Below are 26,381 nucleotides of genomic sequence, written 5' to 3'. Positions count from 1 at the left end.
AGAAAGTACAGTCGAAATGTAAATCCTAAGAAACAAGGTTTTGAAGCGTCTGTCCTAAATCTAGGAGATATTTGTGCCTATATTTGTGCCTACCCACTTTTCTGGGGTAGGCACAAAACTACCTTCATACTTCCATGAGTTTTTTTAATCCAGTACTGGTTACCTTCAGACGAGTCCCGTGACACTTGTTCGCGAGAGTCTCTCCTTCCCATAGATTGGTCATAATAGTTTTGTAGGTCAAACCGTTCGAACGCTACACGTGTTTTATTGAGAAGACCGACTTTCAGGATGTCTCATGGTCTGACAAACACCACTCTAGCTCTGTCACCTTTCATCGCAGATGCGGAGGTGCAACAATGGCGGATGTGGTGGTTTGAGACGCATCCAATGCTTAAACTGACCGATTCTCTTATGTGTAAAAAACTGGGTAATGATTATGTTTCGTTTCGGTGTGTGTGTGTGTGTGTGTGTGTGTGTGTGTGTGTGTGTGTGTGTGTGTGTGTGTGTGTGTGTGTGTGTGTGTGTGTGTGTGTGTGTGTGTGTGTGTGTGTGTGTGTGTGTGTGTGTGTGTGTGTGTGTGTGTGTGTGTGTGTGTGTGTGGATACGCCAGATAGAAAGTGTAGAAAGCATATATACATTCCTGGCACCTCCAGGAAAATGCAGCTCCCTTTCCCTGTGCTCCATCTATATTTTTAGAGGCTGGAGGCTGATGAGAGAGAAGGGGAGAGAAACAGTATCAAAAGTGGAAGAAGTGAGGAGTGAGAGAGAGAGGAAAGTGAGATGGAGAAAGAGAGAGAGAGAGAGAAAAGTGAGAGTGAGAGAGAGACAGAGGGAGAGAGCGAGAATCGAAAGTGGAAGGAAGGAGTGAGGAGACAGGGTAAGAGAGCAGAGAGGGAGAAGGAGAGAGGGAGAAGGAGAGAGGGAGAAGGAGAGAGGGGGGGAGTGTGTTGGCTCCTCACTGGCTCAGAGGGAGTGTAGTGTGGTAGAAAGTAATGTGATGTGATGAGAGCCCTTCTGAGTGATACAGAGAGGGAGAGGGGACAGTGTGGGGCTCCCTCCTCCCCCTAACCGTAACCACGCCAACCAGAGGAGGGGAGGAGGAGAGGGGAGGATGAGTGGAGGGGGGGGGCTCCACTGCTACTGCCATATAAAAAGCCAAGCCTGAGAATCCGTCACCACAAACACACCACACGCACGCACGCGGACTCTATGACTACTCTCTCCGTCTCTCTTTCTCACACTCACTCTCTCTGTTTCGTCCTCTTACCATTCCTCTTGTATCTCTCCAACACTCCTCCTCCTGAGTGTTCCTTCCTTTGCATCCTCTTTCTTTCTCCTTTTTCACGCCAAGAGTTTGGGACTAAATTCTGTATGTCGGCTCGTGTGTGCTCCCTATGTGCGTCAGTGTGCACGCTGGTGAGCGAGAGTGTACGGGAACTACCTCTGTGTGAGTGAAAGCAGCGAGGCATATCAGTGAGTGTATGTGGGTCTCTCTCTTACCCTCACACACTCGCCGCTCCTCCTCCTACTCTACTTGGGATCCCCGTGTCCCTTTCCTCGGTGGCAGGCTCCCCACACCCAGCAGTCACCATTTCCGCCCCAGGGAGAGCCACGCTGGCAGCACAGCCCCTTCCCCGACTCAGCATCGGGAGGAAGACCCTGGTGGCGGCTGCCGTCGGGGTCATGCTGGTCCTGGTGCTGGTGGTCCTCATCCCCGTCCTGGTCAGCTCCGTGGGCACCGACACCAGCCACTTTGAAATGCTAGGTACTTGCCGCATGGTGTGCGACCCCTACCTGAACAAGGGCACCACGGCCAGCAGCACCAGCTCCAGTGGCATCCAGGCGGAGGCCGAGGCCCTCAGCGACAACAGCAACATGCCCTCCACGCTGGTGCAGGGCCCCCAGGGCAAGCAAGGCAGGCCAGGTAAACCTGGACTCCCGGGACCACCTGGACAGCCAGGGCCACCGGGGCCAGTGGGACCCCCTGGAGACCGAGGGTCTGGAGGGAGGACTGGGATTTTGGGGTTGGGGGGGAACGGAGCTATCAGCACTGCCACGTACAGCACAGTGCCCCGGGTGGCCTTTTACGCAGGGCTTAAGAACCCCCATGAAGGCTATGAGATCCTCAAGTTTGACGACGTGGTCACCAACTTGGGAAACAACTACGACGGCATCTCAGGCAAGTTCATCTGCAGCATCCCTGGTACCTACTTCTTCATCTACCATGTGCTGATGAGAGGAGGGGATGGGACCAGTATGTGGGCAGACCTCTGCAAAAACGAACAGGTGAGTCAATTCCCTTCTCCAAGTTTCACTTCTCAAAGTCTTATACTGCTCAGTCACTCAGCATAGAGGGGGGTCATATACATTCTACCACTCACTGCCTACTCCTCTTTTTAATTAGCACTTCAGTGGTTTCTCTGCTACAGACTCAGGTTCCTTCTAAATTACAGATATCTCACCTTATCCCTTGATACTCTGTTGTGCTCTCTCTCCCTCCCCCTCTCTCTTTCTATCGCTGGGTGTCACCTGATGTCACTGTGGTAACTTTGTTGGTGGACATTTAATCGGAGCTTCACAATCAAATTGCCCTGAAACCGCGTTATAATATAGAGGCTCTATTTCCGAGGAAACGGAAGGCTGGTGGGTAGCGGAAGCATCTGTCGTGCGCTCCCAAAACCCCTGAGCGAGCAGATGACGGTCACACAGCTGTGGCACCAAACGCGCCCAGAGAGAATGATGTGTAATCTGGCGCGCATCCCCTCATTGCATAGATACACACTGACATTGCCCGCATCCCTCAAATCAAAGGACAGACAGTTACCCCCGAAGTCCATGTCACTTTCTACTTGTTTCAAAATTGCTAAGTTTGCCATATAATAGTGGTGTAATTGTTTATTAACGTAAAAGAAGGTGAAAAAGATGTATGCGCCTGATTTATGGAAGCCTCTCTATTTGTCAGTTAGGACTAGCGCTATTTAATAATTGACTCAGATCTTTACGCAAGTGTAACAAATAATTTATCTTTTCAGAAATAAGATATTAACCAGTCATTTCGGATCGTATTACTTTCACATTTCTGCTTGTGTAGACTAAATTGATTAGACAGGGAAAGTACATTAAATAAGTGGAGTCACAGGCGTGGTGTGAAAGCGCACTACAGCAGATGCAGCTTTTAGTCAGCCGACAGATATTTTAAGAATTAAAAAAAATCCCAGACAGTGGCTATCATTATTATTGCGAAAATGTTCATTGTGAACCAAGAACGGCCTGCTTCTCTGTGCTCGATACATCTGTGAACTGCAGCAAGTCAGCAAGTGATGCGTTCAGACACAAATTACATTGTGCTACATTTAACTGTCGAGTTCACATATTTAATTACATGCAATCTAACGTGGTGCTCCTGGAGAGACTCAACAAGACCGCAATTATCCAAACGTCTCGTGCGTAAAACAAGAGGATGACAATTAGCCTACTTATCCGTCACAGTGTGCACAGACTGGAAAATGTAAGTGTTGCTTATTATGTCGGGTGTATATGGTTGATAAAACAAGGGAATATTTGCGTGACATTCGCTTGAAATAAATATAATTTGCATGATGTATTCTCTGTTTTGTTTTTTTACGCATCACTTGACGGGTCTGGAGATGGATTGAATGCGCCCTGGGGGTGCTCTCAGGTACCTCGAGTGTGTGCGACTCGAGAACTTTCGCGTCCAGCAAAGGCGGCAACGTCTAAAGCGCAGTATAAGAGAAATATATATATTTTTACCATCAAGTCATTTGCAATATGCATCGAGGCAATTATAAATTATACTACAGCTTCAGCGCGCATCAAACATTTAGTGATTGAATATCCTCTTATTATCTGTTCATGACCACTTGCCTATAGGGTAAAGGTCACATCACCTTTTACATGACATATTACAGGCTCCATTAGCCTATAGTGTATAATTAAAATCCTCACAATTATCTTTCATTAAGCCCCATGCAATGTTTTTCAATGCCCTAACAGCATGGTCTCCAACATATTGCTTTGTCAATTAGACTTTTGAGTTACTTTGTTTAATGTTAATTAGGCTACGTTTATTTATTTTTGTAGGTCTAAACTTTTGCTCCCAGTGTTTCTGCAGAACATTTGATTATAAACGCAAAGTATATCTGTTTTACTTATTACCCTGATATTACAGCTCTTAAGTGGTTTACATGATGTTTTATAATGGAATTAAACGTTAATATTTAGTTCACATAGGGTACTGTAAATGTATTTGTCATCATGACTGAATACAATTTGTCCTAGTCGGCCAGTGTCGAAATGTTTAAAGTAGACTTAATCTGTAAGGTTACCTTGTAGGCCTATTGCTAACGCAGAGGTTAGGGTTTTTGGGGGTTGAGCTCAACACAACATCATGCCATTTCTGTTGAGCACATGCTTCCCTGCTATATGTTATGCTTTAACGGGTGTTTTGCCTAACACCTGTACACATAATATAATCGATTATTTCACAATTTACAGTCGGTTGCAATCCGATTCATGCGCAGGCAACTCCTGCCTTCGACTCAAGACTTATGTGGACTTGATTGAAGCTATATTTTACATTTAGATGGGGTTCTCCAAAGAGTCATCTGTTGTCAGTATAGGTCAGAGAGAGAACGCCCTCATTCTTTAAAAAAAAGAGCGAGTGAACACTTTCTTTCATAAAGGCATATAGATTTCTAGCAACTATAAAACACAATCTCAATTGAAATCTATGTAGGCCTTAGGTATGTCTGGCAGCGTTATTCACGTAATGTAAAACTTGTTGTTGTCAAATATAGGATAGGAAACAGATATGTTTATCAAGTCTTTTTTTTGGGGGGTGCAATGTTCTTCGTATGTTGCCATAGAGAAATATCCATCCCATGGTCACAGAGGGGTTGTTTTAATTGGTTAATTCTATTGTCCAACCACTTGAATTGGCCGTTGCTCACTTTTACAATTACAGAGAAAACATGACTGAAATGGAAAGAAAGGATACAGATACAATGAGTGTAGAAATCATTAAGAACACCTGCTCTTTCCACAACAAAGACTGACCAGGTGAATCCAGATGAAAGATATGATCCCTTATTGAAGGTACATGTTAAATCCACTTCAACCAGTGTAGAGGAAGTGGAGGAGACAGGTTAAAGAAGGATCTTAAGGCCTTGAGACAATTGAGACATGGCTTGTGTATGTGTGCCATTCAGAGGGTGAATTGGCAAGATAAAGTATTGCAACAAATCAAATGTTATTGGTTACATACACATGTTTAGCAGATGTTATTGCCAGTGTAGCGAAATGCTTGTGCTTCTAGTTCCCGACAGTGCAGCAATATCTAACATGTAATCTAACAATTCCACAACAACTACCTAATACACACAATTCTAAGTAAAGGAATGGAATAAGAATACATACATAGAAATATATGGATGAGCGATGACAGAGCGGCATAGGCAAGATGCAATAGATGGTATAAAATACAGTATATACATATGAGATGAGTAATGCAAGATATGTAAACATTATTAAAGTGGCGTTATTAAAGTGCCTTTGAACAGGGCATGGTAGTAGGTGCCAGGCACACCGGTTTGTGTCAAGAACTGCAACGCTGCTGGGTTTTTCACGCTCAACGGTTTCCAGTGTGTATCAACAATGGTCCTCTACCTAAAGGACTTCCAGCCAACTTGACACAACTGTGGGAAGCATTGGAGTCAACATGGGCCAGCATCCCTCTGGAACGCTTTCGACACCTTGTAGAGTCCATGACCCAATAAATTGAGGCTGTTCTGAGGGCAAATTATTCTATATTAGCAAGGTGTCCATAATGTTTTGTACACTCAGTAAGTTTTTTTTATTTTATTTCACCTTTATTTAACCAGGTAGGCAAGTTGAGAACAAGTTCTCATTTACAATTGCGACCTGGCCAAGATAAAGCAAAGCAGTTCGACACATACAACAACACAGAGTTACACATGGAGTAAAACAAACATACAGTCAATAATACAGTAGAAAAATAAGTCTATATACAATGTGAGCAAATTAGGTGAGATAAGGGAGGTAAAGGCAAAAAAAGACCATGGTGGCGAAGTAAATACAATATAGCAAGTAAAACACTGGAATGGTAGATTTGCAGTGGAAGAATGTGCAAAGTAGAAATAGAAATAATGGGGTGCAAAGGAGCAAAATAAATAAATAAATACAGTAGGGGAAGAGGTAGTTGTTTGGGCTAAATTAAAGATGGGCTATGTACAGGTGCAGTAATCGGTGAGCTGCTCTGACAGCTGGTGCTTAAAGCTAGTGAGGGAGATAAGTGTTTCCAGTTTCAGAGATTTTTGTAGTTCGTTCCAGTCATTGGCAGCAGAGAACTGGAAGGAGAGGCGGCCAACGGAGGTAATTGTATGTATGTATGTATGTATGTATGTATGTATGTATGTATGTATGTATGTATGTATGTATGTATGTATGTATGTATGTATGTATGTATGTATGTATGTATGTATGTATGTATGTATGTATGTATGTATATATATGTATGTATGTATAAATGTCATTGTAAAGAGTGCCTGGTCTCTGTGACCAGTGAGGTCAGAGCTCTCCATCATCCACTAACATTGTGACCATGAAGGCACTGTTACCAGAGCAACGGGCCCTTCTGGAGATGGGCAATATTTCAGAACGATAAATACCATTTCAGAGGCATATCTGTTGGCGGTTCAGTGTGGTGTTTTTGATCTTGTGTCTGTTGGACAGATAATGAGAGTGTGTCCTCGTGGGGAAGGCCTATTGTCCACGGCTGCTTTTGACATATCACCCCTGAGGCACCTGGAGGCTTCAGCCATGCCATGGAATACTAATGTAACACTGTAGGAAGATAATGCATGTGAGGGGTTCAACATAAAGGTTGGGGTAAATGTCAGTAACAATCTATCTGATGTACTGTACATTTTGTGCAACTTGCTTTTATAGACTAGGCTGCTTTCTATTTTCATGCAAAATTGTGTTTTGGTGTGTTGGTGATATATGAATTTGAGTGAAAACGTGATAAGATCACTGGACTGGACTGGACTAAAAAGTGATGAATTAAGTGAAATCCATTTCTGCCGTGTTAAAGAGTGTCGACATGATAAGCATGGAGGGCAAGAAATCAAAGAGACCAAAAAAGTGTCCGTTTGCTTGCTACTGACACAGCTCTTTGCAGTCATTTTGCAAGTCTCACTATGGTTCCCTGAGTTCAAGTCCTTTGACCTATCCAAGCTGACAAACTTCTCACCCAGCAAACCCAAGGAGAGGGGAGGTGGCGGCTACATGAAGGGCCTCTCCTCTATATATGATGTCTCACTCCACCATAATGTTTATGGGGGTGTAAAAGTGTTGATACATAATAGGCGAACATATGTTCCTATAAAGCACCTTCTGTTCCCGCTTCATTGTGTTCCTAAGAGGAGGGAGGGGAGGCACTTAAGTTAGACACAGGCAACGGACATCTCCAGAGACTGGGGTAATGTTTATAAAGTGGTAACTGCCTGGCTAATGAAACATTTCTCTCTCTCTCTCTGAGCATAGCTTAGAGGGGGATGTAGCGTACACTCACTATAGCCAGAGAATCTTGCTAGAAAGGTTTTTCTCCGGGTCTGTCTGTGGGTCTGTCTGTGGGTCTGTCTGTGCGTTTGTCTGTGGGTCTGGTGTGGAGTTGAGACCCCAGTGTGTCTGTCTGTGTAAATGACTGTGAATGGTTATAAATGTGGGGTAACTTGTGCTGTGTCATTGATGAAGTGGCCACAGGAAGGCTGATGGTCCTAGAGCAGGGCTGTCTGGGCCGGAGTATTCCTCTGCTCATTTAAGGCCGAGAGAAGCTGTGTAGGGACTAGGAGGCTGGGGAGGACTGGGAATAGCAGACAATGCCAGTATTTTATCATCCTTTGGCCTTGGTGCATCATGAAACTGCAGGTTCTCAGGCTCTAGCACTGCAGTTGTTCTGCACCCTGTATCATCTCCACCCCGGAGCCTTGCTGTTTTTTTATCTCCCTCTCCTTCTTCCCTCTCCCTCTTTTGGTTCTGTGGGTTGCATTAGGAGAGTGTCAACATTGTCCCCAGCACCTTGACACATTTCAAGCTACACCAAAGAGTTAGCTGCTCTTGGTAAGCAGGCAAATACGATTCTATTTTCAGCCCGGTGCACTTCATCTGCTCTACAAGTTCCCTCTCCTCTTTCCTTGGCTTCTTATTTCTGACGTTCTTTTACTCGCTTGACAACTATCTCCAACCAATCCCAATATTCTCAGACGGATGTGTCAGAGTCTCGATTCCCTGAGTTGGAGACACCCTGGGAGACGAGGCAATGACAATAAAGACAAATCCATTGCCACGCTACTACAAATGGAGAAAAAAAACGACAAAATAGGGAGGCGGGGAAAAGAGAGTTCTGTCATGCCAAAGAGCCTTTTTAATCGTAGTTTAAAACCTTGAACCAGATCCAGGATGTGTTTGTGCTCCTCCTCAGGTCCCTTCTTAATATTTTTATTAATCCGCAGAACCGTTTCAGAGTTAATTAAAAGCAATGACGTGAGCGTCACTCTCTCAGGAGGGCCCTGTGTGAATAATCACTCTGTCTCCTTCTTTAATAAGCTCCAGCGTCCTCCGAGCAGCGCATATGGCTCTTCCCCAACAATTACTGCTCCCTGCTTCCCACCACGCACACGCAAAAACACACACCTGCCCCCCCCCCCCACTGTGTACTGCCCTCTACATCTCCTCTGCTCTGTTCTAGCCATCCAAGGTGACCTCCAGAAGTGCACAGTTTATGCCCATCCCTTTATTGACAATTTAATATCAATATGTGTCTTGATTATTATTGGAGACAAAGTTTTGTTCTTGGAGGTTAACTTCAGGAATATTGTTTTGCTTAGAAAGCAAAAACACACTTGAAAGATTCTGGACTGTAGTATAGAAACTAGGGGAAATCTTGGCACAGTCGTCACTGGCTCCTTTGAATTGATGTATCCAAGTAGACACACGGTGCTGTGAAGTGAAGTACTGCGATCATCTTCACAGACTGGTTTATTTATTTGTTTATTTGGATGCCCATTTTAGCTTTTGCAGAGACAACAGCTATTCTTCCGGGGGGTCCACAAAAAACACAGAACATGACAAGTAACAAAACACTGATAGTGTCACGACAGTCTGTTGAAGAAATGGACCAAGGCGCAGCGTTGTGAGCGTACATACTTCTTTATTAACGATGTCGCCAACAAAACAATAAAACTCCAAACGAAACGTGACGCCAACGTAGTGCTCACAGGCAACTAAACATGGACAACTACCCACAAAACCAAAATGGAAAATGGCAACCTAAATAGGATCCCCAATCAGAGACAACGATAAACAGCTGTCTCTGATTGGGAACCAATTCAGGCCACCATTAACCTACATTCCCCTAGACAATACAAAATCCCCATAGATAAACAAAAACCCCTAGACAATACAAAACTAACCAAACCACCCTTGTCACACCCTGACCTAACCAAATAATAAAGAAAACAAATATAACTAAAGTCAGGGCGTGACAGATAGAATAGGACAGTCAACACATTTTTAACACAAAGATACAAACAATACAACAGAGTGTGTTTGTGTGTGCGTGTTTGTTTTCTGTTTTCTAAAGTCAGGGCGTGACAGTACCCCCCCCCCCCCCAAGGTGCGGACTCCTGGCCACAAACCTAAACCTATATGGGAGGGCCTGGGTGGGCATTTCCCCGCGGTGGCGGCTCTGGTGAGGGACGTAGACCCCGCTCCACCTCTGGCTTGGCCCACTTAGGTGGCGCCTCTAGAGCGGGGACCCTCGCCGCCGACCCCGGACTGGGGACCCTCGCCGCGGGCCCGGACTGGGCGGCGTCGCCGGAGGCCTCGGACTGGAGGGCGACTCTGGCGGCTCCGGACAGGAAGGGGACTCTGGCGGCACCGGACAGGAGGGGGACTCTGGCGGCACCGGACAGGAGGGGGACTCTGGCGGCTCCGGACAGGAGGGGGACTCTGGCGGCTCCGGACAGGAGGGGGACTCTGGCGGCTCCGGACAGGAGGGGGACTCTGGCGGCTCCGGACAGGAGGGGGACTCTGGCGGCTCCGGACAGGAGGGGGACTCTGGCGGCTCCGGACAGGAGACCGTCTCTGGCGGCTCCGGACTGGAGACCGTCTCTGGAGGCTCCGTGCCATGTCTCACCCCTGAAGGCTTCTTGCCATGGATCATCACTGGAGGCTTCGTGCCATGGATCATCACTGGAGTGGAGAGACACACAGGAGGCCTGGCTCTGGGAGCAGGCACAGGACTCACCAGGCTAGGGAGACATACAGGAGGGTTAGTTCTTGGCCGAGGCACAGGACTCACCCGGCTGGGGAGACCTACAGAAGGCCTTGTCCTTGGCCGAGGCACCGGATAGACTGGGCCGTGGAGGCGCACTGGAGATCTCGAGCTAAGAGCCTGCACAACCCGTCCTGGCTGGATGGTGACTTTGGCCCGGCACATGCGGGGCGCAGGCACAGGACGCACTGGGCTGTGCAGACGCACTGGAGACAGAGTGCGAAGAACCGGCGCAGGATGTCCTGGAGGTCTGGAGAGCAGGGCTGGCACACTCCGTCCTGGCTCGATGCCCACTCTAGCCCGGCCGATGCGAGGAGCTGCGATGTAGCGTACCGGGCTGTGAACGCGCACTGGAGACACCGTGCGCTCCACCGCATAACACGGTGCCTGACCAGTACGACGCTCCACCCGGTAAGCACGGGGAGTTGGCTCAGGTCTACAATCTGAGCCAAACTCCTCGTGTGCCCCCTCCCCCAAAAATTATTTTTTTGGGGGGGCTGCCTCTCGTGCCTGCTCCGCTGTGCCACCTCCTCAGGACGGCGATGTTCTCTCGTCTGTCCCCAGGGTCCCTTGCCTTCCAGGATTTCCTCCCATGTCCAACTCTCCAGGTAACCACGCTGCTTGGTCCTCTTTTGGTGGATAGTTCTGTCACGACAGTCTGTTGAAGAAATGGACCAAGGCGCAGCGTTGTGAGCGTACATACTTCTTTATTAACGATGTCGCCAACAAAACAATAAAACTCCAAACGAAACGTGAAGCCAACATAGTGCTCACAGGCAACTAAACATGGACAACTACCCACAAAACCAAAATGGAAAATGGCAACCTAAATAGGATCCCCAATCAGAGACAACGATAAACAGCTGTCTCTGACTGGGAACCAATTCAGGCCACCATTAACCTACATTCCCCTAGACAATACAAAATCCCCATAGATAAACAAAAAAAACCTAGACATGGAAAAAAAACCTAGACAATACAAAACTAACCAAACCACCCTTGTCACACCCTGACCTAACCAAATAATAAAGAAAACAAATATAACTAAAGTCAGGGCGTGACAGATAGAATAGGACAGTCAACACATTTTTAACACAAAGATACACAAACAATACAACAGAGTGTGTTTGTGTGTGCGTGTTTGTTTTCGTTTGTGTGTCCACTCACAGTCCCCACCATTCAATGAGACGTCATTTTTTTAAGGTCATTTTGTTATTTGCTTGAGTAATTGGAGTTGGAAGGAAGTTCTATGTGATCATGGCTCTGTATAGTAATGTGCTTTGCAGTGAATTCATTTTGGACTTGGGGACTGTGAAGAGACTCCTGGTAACATGTCTTGTGGGGTATGTATGGGTGTCTGAGCTGAATGTTATTTGATTATGCAGACAATCAGGAATTTTCATCACAATAAACTAGAAGAGAAGCAGTTCATCTCTCTTCAACCCTCAACCAGGAAACACTGGAATGCATGTTGTTGATGTTAGTTCTGTGTGTGTAATTAATGGAGAAGTTTTATTTTTTACAACCAAATCTATATTTTTTATGTAAAATGACATGTTATAGAAGGGAACAGATTATTTGTGATTTCACATGTTTTATAATGTTACAGATAAAGTATGGAATGACACAATTTCATGTGTACCACATCTAACAACCTGTATCACTATACTGACTGTTGCTGTTTGTAAAAGAACGTATTTGTTTTTTTTTGGAGTCTTTGTTCATGCTTTTGGGGGGCCCCCATACTACACAACAAGGACGAGGAAGTGATTTGGTGTTTGGGGTAAGTTTCTCAAAAACATGTGAAATCACACGAAAGGTGTCTGGACCCTTCTATAGCATTTTACATCAAAATGTTTGATTTGGTAGCAAAAAAATGAAAAGTATCTTTTAAAGGCAAGACGCGCTGCTCTGTTTTGTGCCAGCTGCAGCTTTGCTAGGTCTTTCTTTGCTGCATTTGATCATATTACCGGACAGTAATCAAGATAAGATATGACCAGAGCCTGAACAACTAGTACAGTTGATTGTTGTTAATAACAGACATACCCCTCCCCATCTTCACAACAACTTTGTCAATATGACTTGACCATGATAATTTACCATCTAATGTTATATCTAGGAGTTTAGCTTCCTCAACTTGCTCAATGGTCACTACCTTTATACACAACTCCAGAGTTATACACAACTCTCTTGAGGTTTAAGTCTTAGAGAATTTTTTGACGCAAATACAATACTTTTAGTTTTATATGTATTTAAGACCAGTTTATTACTAATCACCCATTCTGATACTGTTACTCCTTATTTAGAATTTCAGTGAGCTCACTGGCTTTGGGTGCTGATATGTTGAGTATGGAATCATCCGCAGACAGAGTCATTCTAGCTTTGTATAAGACCAGCGGCAAATCATTTGAAAAAATAGAGAAGAGTAATGGCCCAAGGCAACTGTCCTGAGGGACACCACACTGTATATATCTGATGTTAGAGAAGCTTCCATTGAAGAACACTCTCTGGGTTCAATTGGATAAATAACTCTCCAACCATGTGATGGCAAGTGATATAAAGCCATAGCAAGGGAGTTTCTTCAATAGCAATTTATGATCAATTACATCAAAGACTGCACTGAAATCTAACAATAAAGCGGCAACTATAATTTTATTATCCATTTATTTTAACCAATCATCTGTCATCTGAGTCAGTACAGTACAAGTTGGATTTCATTGTATTTGGTCAAACACAATATTCCCCATCAGTTTACCAAGAACAGGCAGCAAACTGATTGGGTGGCTGTTAGAGCCAGCAAAGGGTGCTTTACTGTTTTTAGGCAGTGGACTTACTTTAGCTTCCTTCCACGCCTGTGGAGACACACTCCTTTAGGCTTTGGTTCAAGATAAAGAAAATGGGGGTTGCAATACATTCTGCTACCATTCTCAATAGTGTCCCATCAAGGTTGTTTATACCTGGTGGTTATTGATGCATAACAATAGTTCTTGCCCATGATATCATTTAAGGTACTCCAGAGAATTTTTCCATTGTGTTTTATGTCATTTATCTTGGTTTGGTAATATCATTTCTTCTTCTTTTTGTAGACAGTATGTCAACCAATCAGCTGAGCAGCCTGACTTGTTTGCCACCGCTTTTGCATAATTTATTTGAACCAAACACTTTTTAAATTCCTCGTTAAGCCAGAGGGCTCTAACAGTTATCACAGTTAATTTATTAACAGGTGCATGTTTGTCAGCAATTGGCATGAATACTTTTACAAATACTTCCATTGCTGGATCTGGATTCATTTCCTCATACACATCTTCAAAAACAGAGTCCTGCGAAAACAGTTGATATGATCTCTTATAAATTACATGGATTCCAAAGTTCTTGTATTTATTTTCGGTAATACCAATTACCCCACTGAAGACATTCTTTTAAAAAGTATACATAGTCATTATAGACTTTATATGGAGAAAAAAAAATCATGGAATAAAAAGGAAAGTTTTACATCCTAGTCTGAGGGGTTTAACCTTCCAGACAGGGAATTGTATTAACTCGCTACCCAAGGCTTTTACTTGCGACATACAGTACAGTTAAATGGACTAAAGAGGAACAATGGGTGCATATTGAAGATACGCATGCTCATCCCCGGAATATTTCATGTGTCTGTTTTCAAAGGTTAAAGCTAAAAACATGAATAACTTCATAGTTAAGAACACTATAACAATATGGAAGGAAATGAACCAATATCACTCCCTAAAAACACAACCCTATTGAACAATCCTTGGATAGCTTTTCAGAATTCACAGATAAATTCTTCCACATTAAAAACTAAAGGCATCGATACCGTAAATTACTTGGTAACAGGAAATACATTTATTTCCATGATAGAATTAAAAAGCAATATTGGACTGAACAATGTAGATTTTCAAATGACACCTTTCGGACATCAGAGCAACCTTGAGGGAATCTTATTAGAGTCATAAAAGGATGTTCATATGATAGGTAAGATATACAAAACATTGCAGAGAGCCTATCCAGCTGACAATCTCTTAGAAGAAAATATAAACTATTGGAACCAAGACTTAAAATGAACTGAATTTGGCTCAAGATGGAGGGAATGTTGGAGCATAACTAACTAAATTACAGTTAACGAAAATGAAATGTTTAATCCAATATAAACAAACGTATAGAATGTATTATGGAAGATACTTATTTTTTTTATTTTTTTTACCGCACAACGGCAGAGTCATGTCTTAAGTGTAACACTAACAATGACTCAATAATCCATGCTCTCTGGGAATGCTATAAAGTCCAAAAGTTATGAGCGAGTTAAAAAGTTGTCTGTCATAAGTATTGAGACACCCAAATGGGCTGGACGATTCTCTTCTCATCACTCATCTTGAAAAAACGGATACAAAAAACATGGAAATCAATCCGTCAATTAACATAATGGAAAAATCAAATGATTTATTATTGAAATATTGAAATAGAATGGGCGAGGAGAACAAATTGGTACAATTTAAGGCAAACATTCATTCAGGCACTAGGGAAGGGGGTGTGAGCGTGTGGGTCTGGGCAGATGAGCTGTAGTTGTTTTTTGTGTGCGTCTGTAAGTTGTTGTTCGTATTTGTATGTTTGTATTTGGTGTGAAAAATACTAAATAAAATGAACAAAAATGTATTATAATTTTTTTTATGTCTAAATTACTTTAGGCCCAACCTTGGGCACTTTGGCTTTGTTATTGTCACAATGTTATGGTCACTGCAGCCAATGGGAACTGATACAGCGTTGCATCAAAGCTCTGCAGCATTAGTGAAGATATAATCAATACAAGTGGATGTCACAGATCCAACACTATTATGTGTGTAAAGTATTATCCAAAGCAACATTTAGAAAATGTCTTTGTATTTCCCCCTAGAGGGCTGTTGGAAATACAATACTGCGTGAAGGAAGCTGTTATCTGCGTGTCATTTCCCAACCTATCAACATGTATCTCAGTGGTTCCTTCTTCATGTCTCTGGGGGTTTCTTATGCTCTGGTGCACATCAACACAAGACAGTTTAGCCTATTGCTGTGTATCCAGGTGTGACCCATGCAGTGTGTTTAGCATGGCAATCTATACACAGAAAATTGAACAAACATGAACCATCTGGATCCAAATCTGGCATGTTATATTAGTGTCTGTCTTGATTAATGAAACCTGTTTGAAAATTTGGTGTGAAAAAAAGTAATAATTAAATTCACAAAAAAAGAAGGGGACTGAAAGAAAGTTCAGGCTATGTTGGGTGTTAAAATACATATATATGCATTGCATTCATTTACTTTGTAGCATCTATTATTTCAGAATAGTCTAGACATTGAATCAATATATATCTGTGGTAACACTTTATTTTACGGTACACATATTAGCCACTTATTTGTAGTTTATAAGTATGTATATAATGATCTTATATGGCCTTTATTATGTCATATTAGCCACTTATTATTCAAAGGCATGTATTACTGGCCAATCCTTAATAACATCATCATTAGCAATAATAAAGGCATATTCATATTTAATAAAGAACAAGTTACAGTGACTCTTAATAAGCAATGTGGGACAGGTAAGGGGATTGTACCTCAATATGTGTTCCCTATTATAAGTGTGACCTCATTGGACAGAAAGGGGCACACCTCCCCTCATATATGCCATACAGCCAACTTTCAAGTCATTTGATGAAAAATAAATAAAAAATGAGCAACTAAACTTCAATATATACTTCCATATATGGATGTTGACTGTATGGCATGATATAATGTGGATCGCAAAAGGTGGGCGCACCTCCCCACAACCATAATAATGTTGGCCTGAAACTAATTGTTGACATCAATTGCTAAAATCAGACTTGAATGTTGGTTATTTGACATATATCAATCAATGTATTATGTCATCAAACTACACAACTCCTCAGTTTCAGGCAAACATTATATGTTTTTGCTCAAAGGTGTGAGGAGGTGTGACCCTTTGTAATTCATAATACATCCTTATCCAGCCAAAATTCATGTATATATGGAAATACTGTATATATTGTATAGAAATGTAGTTGTTTACATGAGAATTTTGAATAGAATGTTGGCTGTATGGCATATATGAACAGAGTTGTGCCCCTTTCTGTCCAATGAGGTCATTTATGCATAGTTAAAATAGGGAACACATATTGAGGTACAATCCCCTTATCAGTTCAACATTAAGACAGCTCATTAACAGTCTGTATTACTTGCTCTTTATTAAATGTTAATATTTCATTATTATTGCTAATAAGGATGTTATTAAGGATTGTCCAGTAATACATGACTTATAATGTTTGAATAAGAAAATACTTAAATAAGGCCTAATAAATGGCTAATAAGACCTAATTAAGGCCTTATAAGCTACTTATATACACACTTATAAACTAAATGAGTTGCTAATATGTGTACCTTAAAATAAAGTGTTACCATATCGGTATATCTGTCTCATCAGCTAAACAGTCATCTTAACACCCTGGCGCTAAAATAAAGCCAGAGAATATCTTTGGGCTAGGTTTAGGTTTTTTAGCACTGAGACTGAGGGGCTGCTGTTTGTCTCTCTATGTCTTCAGGATCAGAGAGCCTCTGTCTAGAGTAGACGGAGGTGTCTGGGGTAGGGAAAGGCGAGCTGCCCTAGGCCCTTGGTATCGATCCCACCATGTGCGTGCGTGTGTTTCTGTCTGTGTGCGTGCATTCATGCATGTGCCTGCGTGTGTGTAACCCGTTCCCACTCTGACAGACCCGGGATGTAGTCTATGACCCCCACTCTATAATCAGCTGGAGGGGTAGCAGAGGCGGCCCTCTGGCCTTGATTTGCTGTGTAATTGGACATCGGATTTGACATTCTGCCGAGTGGAACATTAGAAGCAGTCTAATTAGGTGCGGTAGGACTATTAAATGAAGATTTGCCCATGTTGTTAAGAAATACCACACACACTGGAAATGTCAAGATGACACCCGGCTGTCATCGCCAACCAACGGAAGAAAATCTATCACTTATCGTTAAAGTTTCCCAGCGGAAAGCAAACACAATCCCCATACTACTACTTCTCTCCAACGCCATCTCGTCTTCAGCCTCTCTGCGGCCGTGTCCCTCTAAATAGCAGAGCAGCAGCCAGACCTCGCTAGGACTTCATCTCCACTGTCATCTCCGATTGTATAGTTTATGAATAAGTGCCGTAACATCCCCATACATTGAAACACAGGAGCGTATGGTCTAAAATAGCCTCTGGGTTTTCATCTGGAGATGACTGACTCCTGCATGACATTTGCTGTTGACTCACAAGGCTCCTTCATTATAATGAGAGCACATACGGGGGACGGGAAAGCGCCCATGGGCCTGTCCTTATGTAAATATTTTCTCTGTAAAGCCCTGACATCTCGCCATCACCCAATTCAATCCATTCTGATAACCCCCAACCCCCTCTCTCACACTACAGGGAACCCTCATGTCAATGGCTCCGAAGTGACTCACACTCAGATGGCTAAGTTACTGTATGTGCTTAACAAGGTGGCTCTCCCCTCTGAACATGAATATGGGAGATATCAACAGTGAGATATCAACAATCCATCCAGACAGAAATGATGAATAGGGCACTTCATGAAAAAATGCATGCGGCAGCAAAACGTCTGAACCTGCCTCTCCTTCAAGACTATTAACACTTGCTACCTAAGCTTTGCCTCGTTAGGGAGGTTTCTCACGCTGCAAAACCCTCCTCTCAATATCCCACAATACTTTGTGGTGCATTTCAAACAATAACTGTTTTTTAAAAATTCATAGCGACTAAAATAAACGTGCCTTATGTTGTGCAAGGGTTCAACGTGTCACCAGATTCTACCCTAAAAACACTGTGTTACCAAGATGCAGGGAGTGAGTGGGGATTGAGACCGAGCAGTGCTGAAAGTTGAGCATTTCTCACAGCATCTGACTGACAAGAGAGAGTCACCAACAGACAAGAGTGGCTAGGACACACATAGGTCAGAGTTGACGCTTCCCCCTCTACCTCTCTCTGTTTCTCCTCTCCTCCTCCTCCCCTTTCCCAGTGATACGTCTGTGCCAATACATCGGCATCACAACAAGCCAGAGGATTTCACAGCCCCGTCGTTATCACTGTTGCCCCATCCATCGCCTCTGCGTTTTGTCGTGTCATTATCCTCCCGAGTGGTCGTTGTTTCTAACCGATAGGACACAGAACTGTAATACATAATGCATTTCCGTGATGACAGGCTTTGATTTGACTTGACACCCAGTGGGAGGGACACTTGGCATTATATAAACAATTGTATAAGCTGTGGAGAGGTGCATGCGACGAAAGGAATTCACGTTACAAGGAGAAAAGGCCCTGAAGGTACAAACAGAACAGATGCAGTGATTAATGCACAAAGCCTTTCTCTCCTTCTCCTCGACAGATGGTGGCTCTCCCATACCATTTCCTTCTCTCAACAACTTATCATGTATTTAAATCAGGTTTCTACCACAAATACACCAATAACACAAAAGAGGAATGGACGTTTTTGACACCATGACAACCTTGCTCAGAACAACACCTGACACCAAAAATCTGTTGGGCAACGGTCTTTTGACTAGGGAGATTTCTGTATGTGTGTGTGTGTGTCTTTGAGCGCGTGCAAATGTGTGTGTGTGTGTTTGCGCGAGCGCGCATGTGTACCTCTGTGTGCGTGAGTGTGCGTTGGTGGCGTGGGTTAGGAGATGTGACAAGGTGGCTAAGCTGCCATCAGGCATGCGGCTCACGGTTGGGTGTTCAAACCCAATTAGGTGGCGGTACACTTGGATTTAGAAAGAGGCGAGCGAAGTTTAAAGAATGGAAGCTTAACGCTGAGTCAACAAGTCCCTGCCAGAGAAACGTCAGAAGCTGTCCTCCATCCAGACATGTCCTTGCCACTCCAACTGGAGAGAACAGATCAGTGTCCAAGAGTGTCCAAGAGAGGGACTGTTACTGACACCAGCAAACAGCTAGGCCAACACGGTCCTATTCCAGTACAAAATTTCAATGGGTTGTTTGAATCTTTTGTATTGGCAATCAAGACAACAACACAACACCAGGCATTTCAGCTGTTAGCTATAGGATAATGCAAAATGCCATCGCAACTCAACATGATTCCCAACTCCGTAGGACTAATCAGGTTTAGCAGAGGACAGTGAATATGCAAAAAGCTGTCGTCCCTTCATCTCAGAGGCCTATTATAGGTACGAGTGCTGTCATTATTGATAAACTCCACATTCATATTCAAATGTTTTCAGAATGCGAGCGGAGCCAAGTGGAGTGGTATTCACTGTGGAGTCTTGGGGGGGGGGGGGGCATAATCTATTAAGCTGAAGCAGCCCAGCCTCAGCCCTCAGCCCATCTCTCTCTAGTGTTCCAGTACCACGCAGAGCATTATTCAATCAGAGACATCACAGCGACAATGTGACGGATGCTAACATGCTTCAGCAGCTACGGCAGGGGGAGACGAGACAACGTCAGACAACTCTGGAGCCATTTGCATTCGCTGCAGTAGGCTAGGCTGGCCTGGGCGCTTATGCTTTGATTTGTTGTGTCAAAAGTTCCACGTCGTATTCTATTTTGAGGCCATGCTCTGCCAGTTGCCGTTTTGTTTGCTTAAGTTCGCTGCTTATTTTGCTCACTCCCTCTTTCTCTCGCTTTCTCTCTCGCATTCCAAAGTCTAACCTATGGCTCGCGCTTCCAGCTTGTGAGTTGTTCTGAGTACAGTGTGAGGGTAGATTATGTGGCTTCTCTGTCATTGTGTACAAGAGCGACCGAGTGAAAGAAATCGAGAATCAACACTGAATTGAGCAATGAATGACAGCTTCAATCTCAATAATTTAATATGACTACAGGCGTGGTCAGATTCTTTGTGATCAATGGTTGCTGAGAACAAACACATCGGCTTTCTAATAGCGTAAGGATAGTCCTTGGCAAGTTGACTTCCTAACACAAGGAGTTGAAGCGAGTCATATCACACACCTCTGACATCAGAGGTCCCAGAGTTCAATCTGAATGCAATAAGAGAAATATTTGAAGAAGTTTTATCAAAATCCCCATAGACAGATCCAGCCAAGTCCCTATCCGCCGCCCCCATCCGTCACCAAGCAGTAACCTTCTAATAAGAGCGTGTTGACTTTGTGTGCTCAGGGCGAATCATCTCATATTAATATGCACTGGACGACTGCTGCTACGGATCAGGAGAGAGAGCTTTGTTTGCACATCGATATGAGCCTTGCGAGATTTAATCAGGAAGGTAAACAATGAAAAAAAGACTCATATAGATGCATATAGTACAATGTGCCATAAATAACCTTGAAAGTACTCTCCGATATGGCAAGATCTCCACGCAAGCTGGAATGTCTAAGCCACAGACAACTGTTACTGAACGTTCCTCTTATTCTGGCTGAGAATAATCTAAGGCGTCTGGCATGATGTGTCTCAACAGCCACAATGACTTTCTTCCTCTGTTGTGAGAGGAGTGGAACAGACAAGAGGGAGATAAACGAAGGAGAAGGCTTCATGAAAATCACTGAGATTTATCCGATTCTCATTATCGTGACTGTCTGAGGGTCAGCAGGGTGCTTCATACCCAGCTGTCAAAGAAGTATTCCAAAGGACTGGCAAGGCTTCCAAGATGCCTGAATGTGATGAAAGCGATGAGGCACTGATGTCAGTAGATAAAATGCTGCTCCATGTGAAATATTGTATTATCGTATTGTCTCCATGGTGAAGAAGTTAAGCTTTTCCGTCTGTCACAAGACAGAGAAGGGATGACAGGCACATGAGGTGTTAGCAGTGGATGTGTGCCCTATCAATGTTGAACATGATCTTGCAGTTGGCATTCTTCTAAAAATTAAATCACATTTTATTGGTCACCTGCGCCAAATATAACAGTTGTAGACTTTACCGTGAAATGCTTACTTACAAGCCCATTCACAGTTATGTAGAGTTAAAAAGGAAATAGTAACACAATAAAGTAACAATAACGAGGCTATATACAAGGAGTACCAGTACCGAGTCACTGGACAGGGTAACGAGGTAGTTGATGTAATTGAGGTAGTTGAGGTATTCTCACTCTTCTTCACATGCCATTTGAGAAGCTTTCCGTTTCTCTCTCACTCAGTTCTAGTCTTTCATAGTTTCTAAAGACTTTCATAGACCTCCTTTGGAAGACTGGGCAAAAGTTTTCCCAGCTTTAAAGGAGAAAAAAATATGACCATGTTTTTTCATATTGGTTGATTTCTTAAAGCCTTTAGAGGACTCATTATACTTCCTCTGACAGATGTCGTTATGCCCGCGATGATGGGACGTTTCCAGTAAATTTGGTGATTTATTGATCATGCATTGTCACTCACATCATAGCTTAGCGTAGAAAGGTTTTTAAACACAGTGTGTCAAATCAATACATGTATCGCTCAAAACCCTTTGTTCAGCACTGACTAGGGACGGACTCAAACTCTGTTATTTGATTTCATTGAATAGACGGCTTCAATGTCCCTGCCTGTTGCTTGGAGTCACTCACAACCCATCACAGCTATTCGGTATTACAGGACATAATGCACATGGATAACTATCTGCTCTCACGACTTGGAAAAGATAAAACAAAGACACTTTGTCTGACACTCTTATCCAGAACGACATTCAGTAGATACATGTTTATACTTTTTCCCCGTACTGGTCCCCATGGGATTCAAACCCACAACCCTGGTGTTGGAAGCACCATGCTCTACCAACTGAGCCACACGGGACCCTCATAATTACAGCAGTAGTAGAGGGAGGGAAGTGAAATACATAGATTCATTAGACAGCAAGTCTCCCTCCCTGTCTCTCTCTACTCTTCCACCCATCCCTCTGATCTCCCGCTCTCCCCTAACCCTGGCACACAGACAATCACTGACAGGTCTACAAGTTTAAACCCCATCCGCGTGTTGTTGCAGGATGTCTGTGCCAGCCCCTTGGCCCTCAGATGTGTCAATAAATCCATTGTGCGTGGCCCCTGGTTAAACGGGCCAATTAATTGTCCCATCTTATCTCTGCCACCTGCTCAGCCAGGCTGCCGGGCGGCACACCAGATCTGGGACCCTGCCCATACTTTAGATTCAGATCCAGCTTTTTAGAGAAGAAATGCATGGGAAAAGAGTAGTTTGATTGAGTTTATGACAGCTGTGTTCTTCATTGGACAGATTATAAAAGATTCTTAGCTACAGACAATATCTGAGTTTATGGCAAATAAATGTATATCTCAGATGCTTTGGTCTTCCAAAAGGTATGGTGCTGATGCTATTTATTTAGGCCCTTATCTTTGTGTGCTTGTGTACTGGTGATGTCTCAGTGCAGTACAATACTGCTGTACTACAGTTTATTTTTGTAAAACTCTACATGAATGGTCAATGGTTAGCTTTTAAATGTATTTATTTATGTCTCATGCAGACACAGACACAGACACAGACACAGACACAGACACAGACACAGACGACACAGACACACACACACACACACACACACACACACACACAGTTATTACTGTCAGGGCACCCGTTTCTCACTACAGCCCACGCTGTTCTCCCAGGAAAGAGGATAACGTTTCAGATGGAGCTTAATTAGCCAGGACCAGAGGTCAGGGAGATCCAGCTCCAAACGCTCAGACTGCCAAGCAGTCTGGCAATACCATACTCACCACATAGGCTACGGCCAACATAAATGCAATTGCTGTGGTAGTTTTACAGTCATTTATTAATTCAATCACACTTACAACATATCTTACTTTCACAGTATTTTCTCATTCACTAAAGAATAGGGATTTATTTTTCACTTTTTATAAGTTGATGTGAGGTGGGTGTCCATGATGTATTTCACTGTAACTCCTCAGTAGTTCCATCTACACACTTAGAAAAAAGGGTAAGCCTTTTTGGCTTGAGGTAAAAAAAGGGGGAACCAAATGGGTTCTACCTGGAACCAACAAAGGGTTCTCCTATGGGGACAGCCGAATTACCCTGTAGTCTTTTCCTGCAGTCAAATTACCTAGTGGCCTCATGGGTAGAATGTTATTAATAATTTTCATAATTAATAAACATTGCATAGAAAAAAAACTGCAGAAGATCCGTTATTTATATATCAAAGGGTTTTGTTATATTTCAGTCTTCTGTGACGTATATAATGTGTAATATTGGGATACAAACTTAAAATGTAATACATTTCAACTCTATATCTGACATGGTACAGGTGTCTTCTTTTTTTAAAGCCCCTAACCATGTGTGTGAGGTGGGTACTTTTGTTCCAAAGTAGAATTGTTTAAGACTACCAGGAAACACTCCTTGTGACCCCGATTTCGCCCACTGCAGTAAAAGCTTTTAAGGTTCCAGATGGTACTTATTTTTGTCTAAGTGTATAATGGAGCCAGGTCACCAGGAGAGTGAGACCCGTTGTTGGGTTTCTTAGAATGTCTACTCAGGTGGAGAACACTGAGCAGCCCTTAGAGCAGAGACAACAACCACCTGACCCAACACCCCAGCCCACCGCCATCAATTCATGGCGGAACGTTCAATGACGAACCCATGACAGCCTAATTAAAATCATGTTGTGGTGTGCGATGCGCCAGAAGGCTACTGACCCGTCGCTTGTTCTTTTTGTGAACAAGGCAAAATCAAAGCATGACAACAGAAATGACTTCCATTTCAGATGATCAAATGAGTGCAGTACATTTCTCTAACCCATACATCCTCTCTTTCCTCTCCTCTCTGTTCCAGGTGCGAGCCAGTGCCATCGCCCAGGACGCTGACCAGAACTATGACTACGCCTCCAATAGCGTCATCCTCCACCTAGACGCAGGCGACGAGGTCTATATCAAGCTGGACGGGGGCAAGGCTCACGGCGGCAACAACAACAAATACAGCACCTTCTCTGGGTTCATCCTCTACGCCGACTGAACCCACGCAGGTGGCACGTCCAGAGAGAGAAAGACAAGAAAGTAAGAGATTGAGAGAAAGAGTTCTAATGAGGGAAGGAAGGGGTTAAAAGCCAGAATTCTTTCTAGTTTCCTGGTTCTCTCCATCGTCACACCAACCTCTGCATATAAAACACATCAGCCCCAAATCAAGGTTCTCCAGCTCAGCTCGGCCTGCCTGCCTGTCTGCCGTGCTGTGAGGGAGGGAGGGAGAACACGATGATAGGGGAGGGAGTAGTGGGGGGTGAAGCTTGGTAGAGAGAGGTGCCCTCCTCATCAGAATTCTAACCTGTCAGTTGCTCCTCGCTTTCTGAATATTTCTCCTCCTCAAACTGGAAAATAAACCAACTAACACCAAGTGGATCCGGCCTCATCTTCTCTCCATAACAGTATGGACTCTGTTGACTGAAATTGTCCTATCTTGTCGTTGTGTGCTTTTCCTTAGAATGTCAGTATTTTACTTTTGTAAAAGATACTACTGCATCGTATATTTACACAAAAGAGGATATAAAAAATATGTTTGTCCCTTGTGTGAAAAGAAACCCTTGATTTTGAGAGAACGGTTTTGTGAGATGTTGATTGTGATTCCGAAGCCTTTTGTTGAGAAACGGTAATGAAAAGGTGTCATTATGGTTTCTAAAGATGATTCTAATAATGATTTCTTGCATTTGACACCTGGCTATCACATGGTGTTTGTTTATGTGTGATGTCAGCTGTGGGAACACAGACCTGGTTTGTGGCTGAATGTTATTCATGCAAGGCATGTTATACAGATACAACATTACATTTTCCCTCGTCCCATCCAACTTATCTAGAGTCTCTATCCTTGCCCCTTGTCCCGTCTCTATACCCCTATCCTATTTGTCTATACAGGTCCAAAGTGGGTTGAAAATAGACTCAAATGACTATTAGATGTTCTAGTTATGTATATATCCTTCACCACCAGAGTCGTTCAATGAAGCCACATATTCAGATTCTGAGGTAACTTATTTTATAAAACAACAGTGTCCATTACTTCAGCTTCGTCCTCGAGCACTCTGCTGTGGTGAAGTAAAACATATCAAGCAGAGCAAGGAGGTAGAGAAAGAGAGATGGAGAGAGAGAGATGGAGAGAGAGAGATGGAGAGAGAGAGATGGAGAGAGAGAGATGGATAGAGAGAGATGGATAGAGAGAGATGGAGAGAGAGGGGGGGTGGGAAGTTTTTATGGCGAGGCAGATTTTCTGTTTCAGTGTCTGAGGCTTCACTGGATGTCATTAGCTGCATATTCACTGATACATTCAAGCATTATGGTAATATTTACTCAACATGGCGGACTGACAGCTTGCTTTAGAATGAAATTGATTGGGTGAGTGAGTGACTTGGCTTCTTAGCATTGTGTGTGTGTGTGTGTGTGTGTGTGTGTGTGTGTGTGTGTGTGTGTGTGTGTGTGTGTGTGTGTGTGTGTGTGCCTGAATGTGTGTGTTGGTGTATTTGAGTGTTTGCATCAGAGCATGCGCCGTGCCATTGCTACATTGTTGTTTTTCTGTTATTCTGTGCTACAGCCAATGACAGATATTTTACTCAGCAGACAATGAGATTGCATTACGTAGGGAGGGGAGCCTCTGTAGAGATGATGAGAAGAACAAACAGCTTGTAAATGAAATCTATGCTATGTTTGTCTATCTAATTTTATCTTTTTGAATTGTTGAATACATTTAAATAATAAATGGGATTTTCAGAGTCACTTGTCTCAAGATAATTATTTTACCCCAAATACTCTTATTGTGTTGAACTATTTAGAGTGCAGACAGCATGGTTGTGAGGCCGGTTGGATGTACTGCCAAATTCTCTAAAACAACGGTGGAGGCGGCTTATGGTAGAGAAATTAACATTAAATTATCTGGCAACAGCTCTGGTGGACATTTCTGCAGTCAGCATTCCATTTGCACACTCCCTCAAAACTTGAGACATTGTGCATTGTGTTCTATGACAAAACTGCACATTTTAGAGTTTTATTGTCAACTGCACAAGGTGCACCT

At 43.3% G+C, this 26,381-nt stretch overlaps 1 protein-coding gene and 1 non-coding gene across 2 annotated transcripts; one reads left to right on the top strand and one right to left on the bottom strand.

Moving 5' to 3' along the window:
* The first annotated feature begins 1,162 nt into the window (after nucleotides 1-1,162).
* LOC139564987 (C1q-related factor-like) lies at nucleotides 1,163-26,086 on the top strand. Its single transcript, XM_071384950.1, has 2 exons — nucleotides 1,163-2,286; nucleotides 24,165-26,086. The coding sequence occupies exons 1-2, from the start codon at nucleotides 1,684-1,686 to the stop codon at nucleotides 24,342-24,344; spliced, it is 783 nt and encodes a 260-aa protein (XP_071241051.1). The 5' UTR covers nucleotides 1,163-1,683; the 3' UTR covers nucleotides 24,345-26,086.
* Nucleotides 22,094-22,168, bottom strand: trnag-ucc (transfer RNA glycine (anticodon UCC)). Its single transcript has one exon. It is a non-coding gene; the product is annotated as a tRNA-Gly (tRNA).
* Nucleotides 26,087-26,381: the final 295 nt, after the last annotated feature.

Source organism: Salvelinus alpinus, chromosome 36 (assembly GCF_045679555.1).
Source record: "Salvelinus alpinus chromosome 36, SLU_Salpinus.1, whole genome shotgun sequence".
NCBI classification, from domain to species: Eukaryota; Metazoa; Chordata; class Actinopteri; order Salmoniformes; family Salmonidae; genus Salvelinus; species Salvelinus alpinus.
Note: the sequence above shows the minus strand (reverse complement) of the source record. Positions and strands in the feature narration are given on the sequence as shown.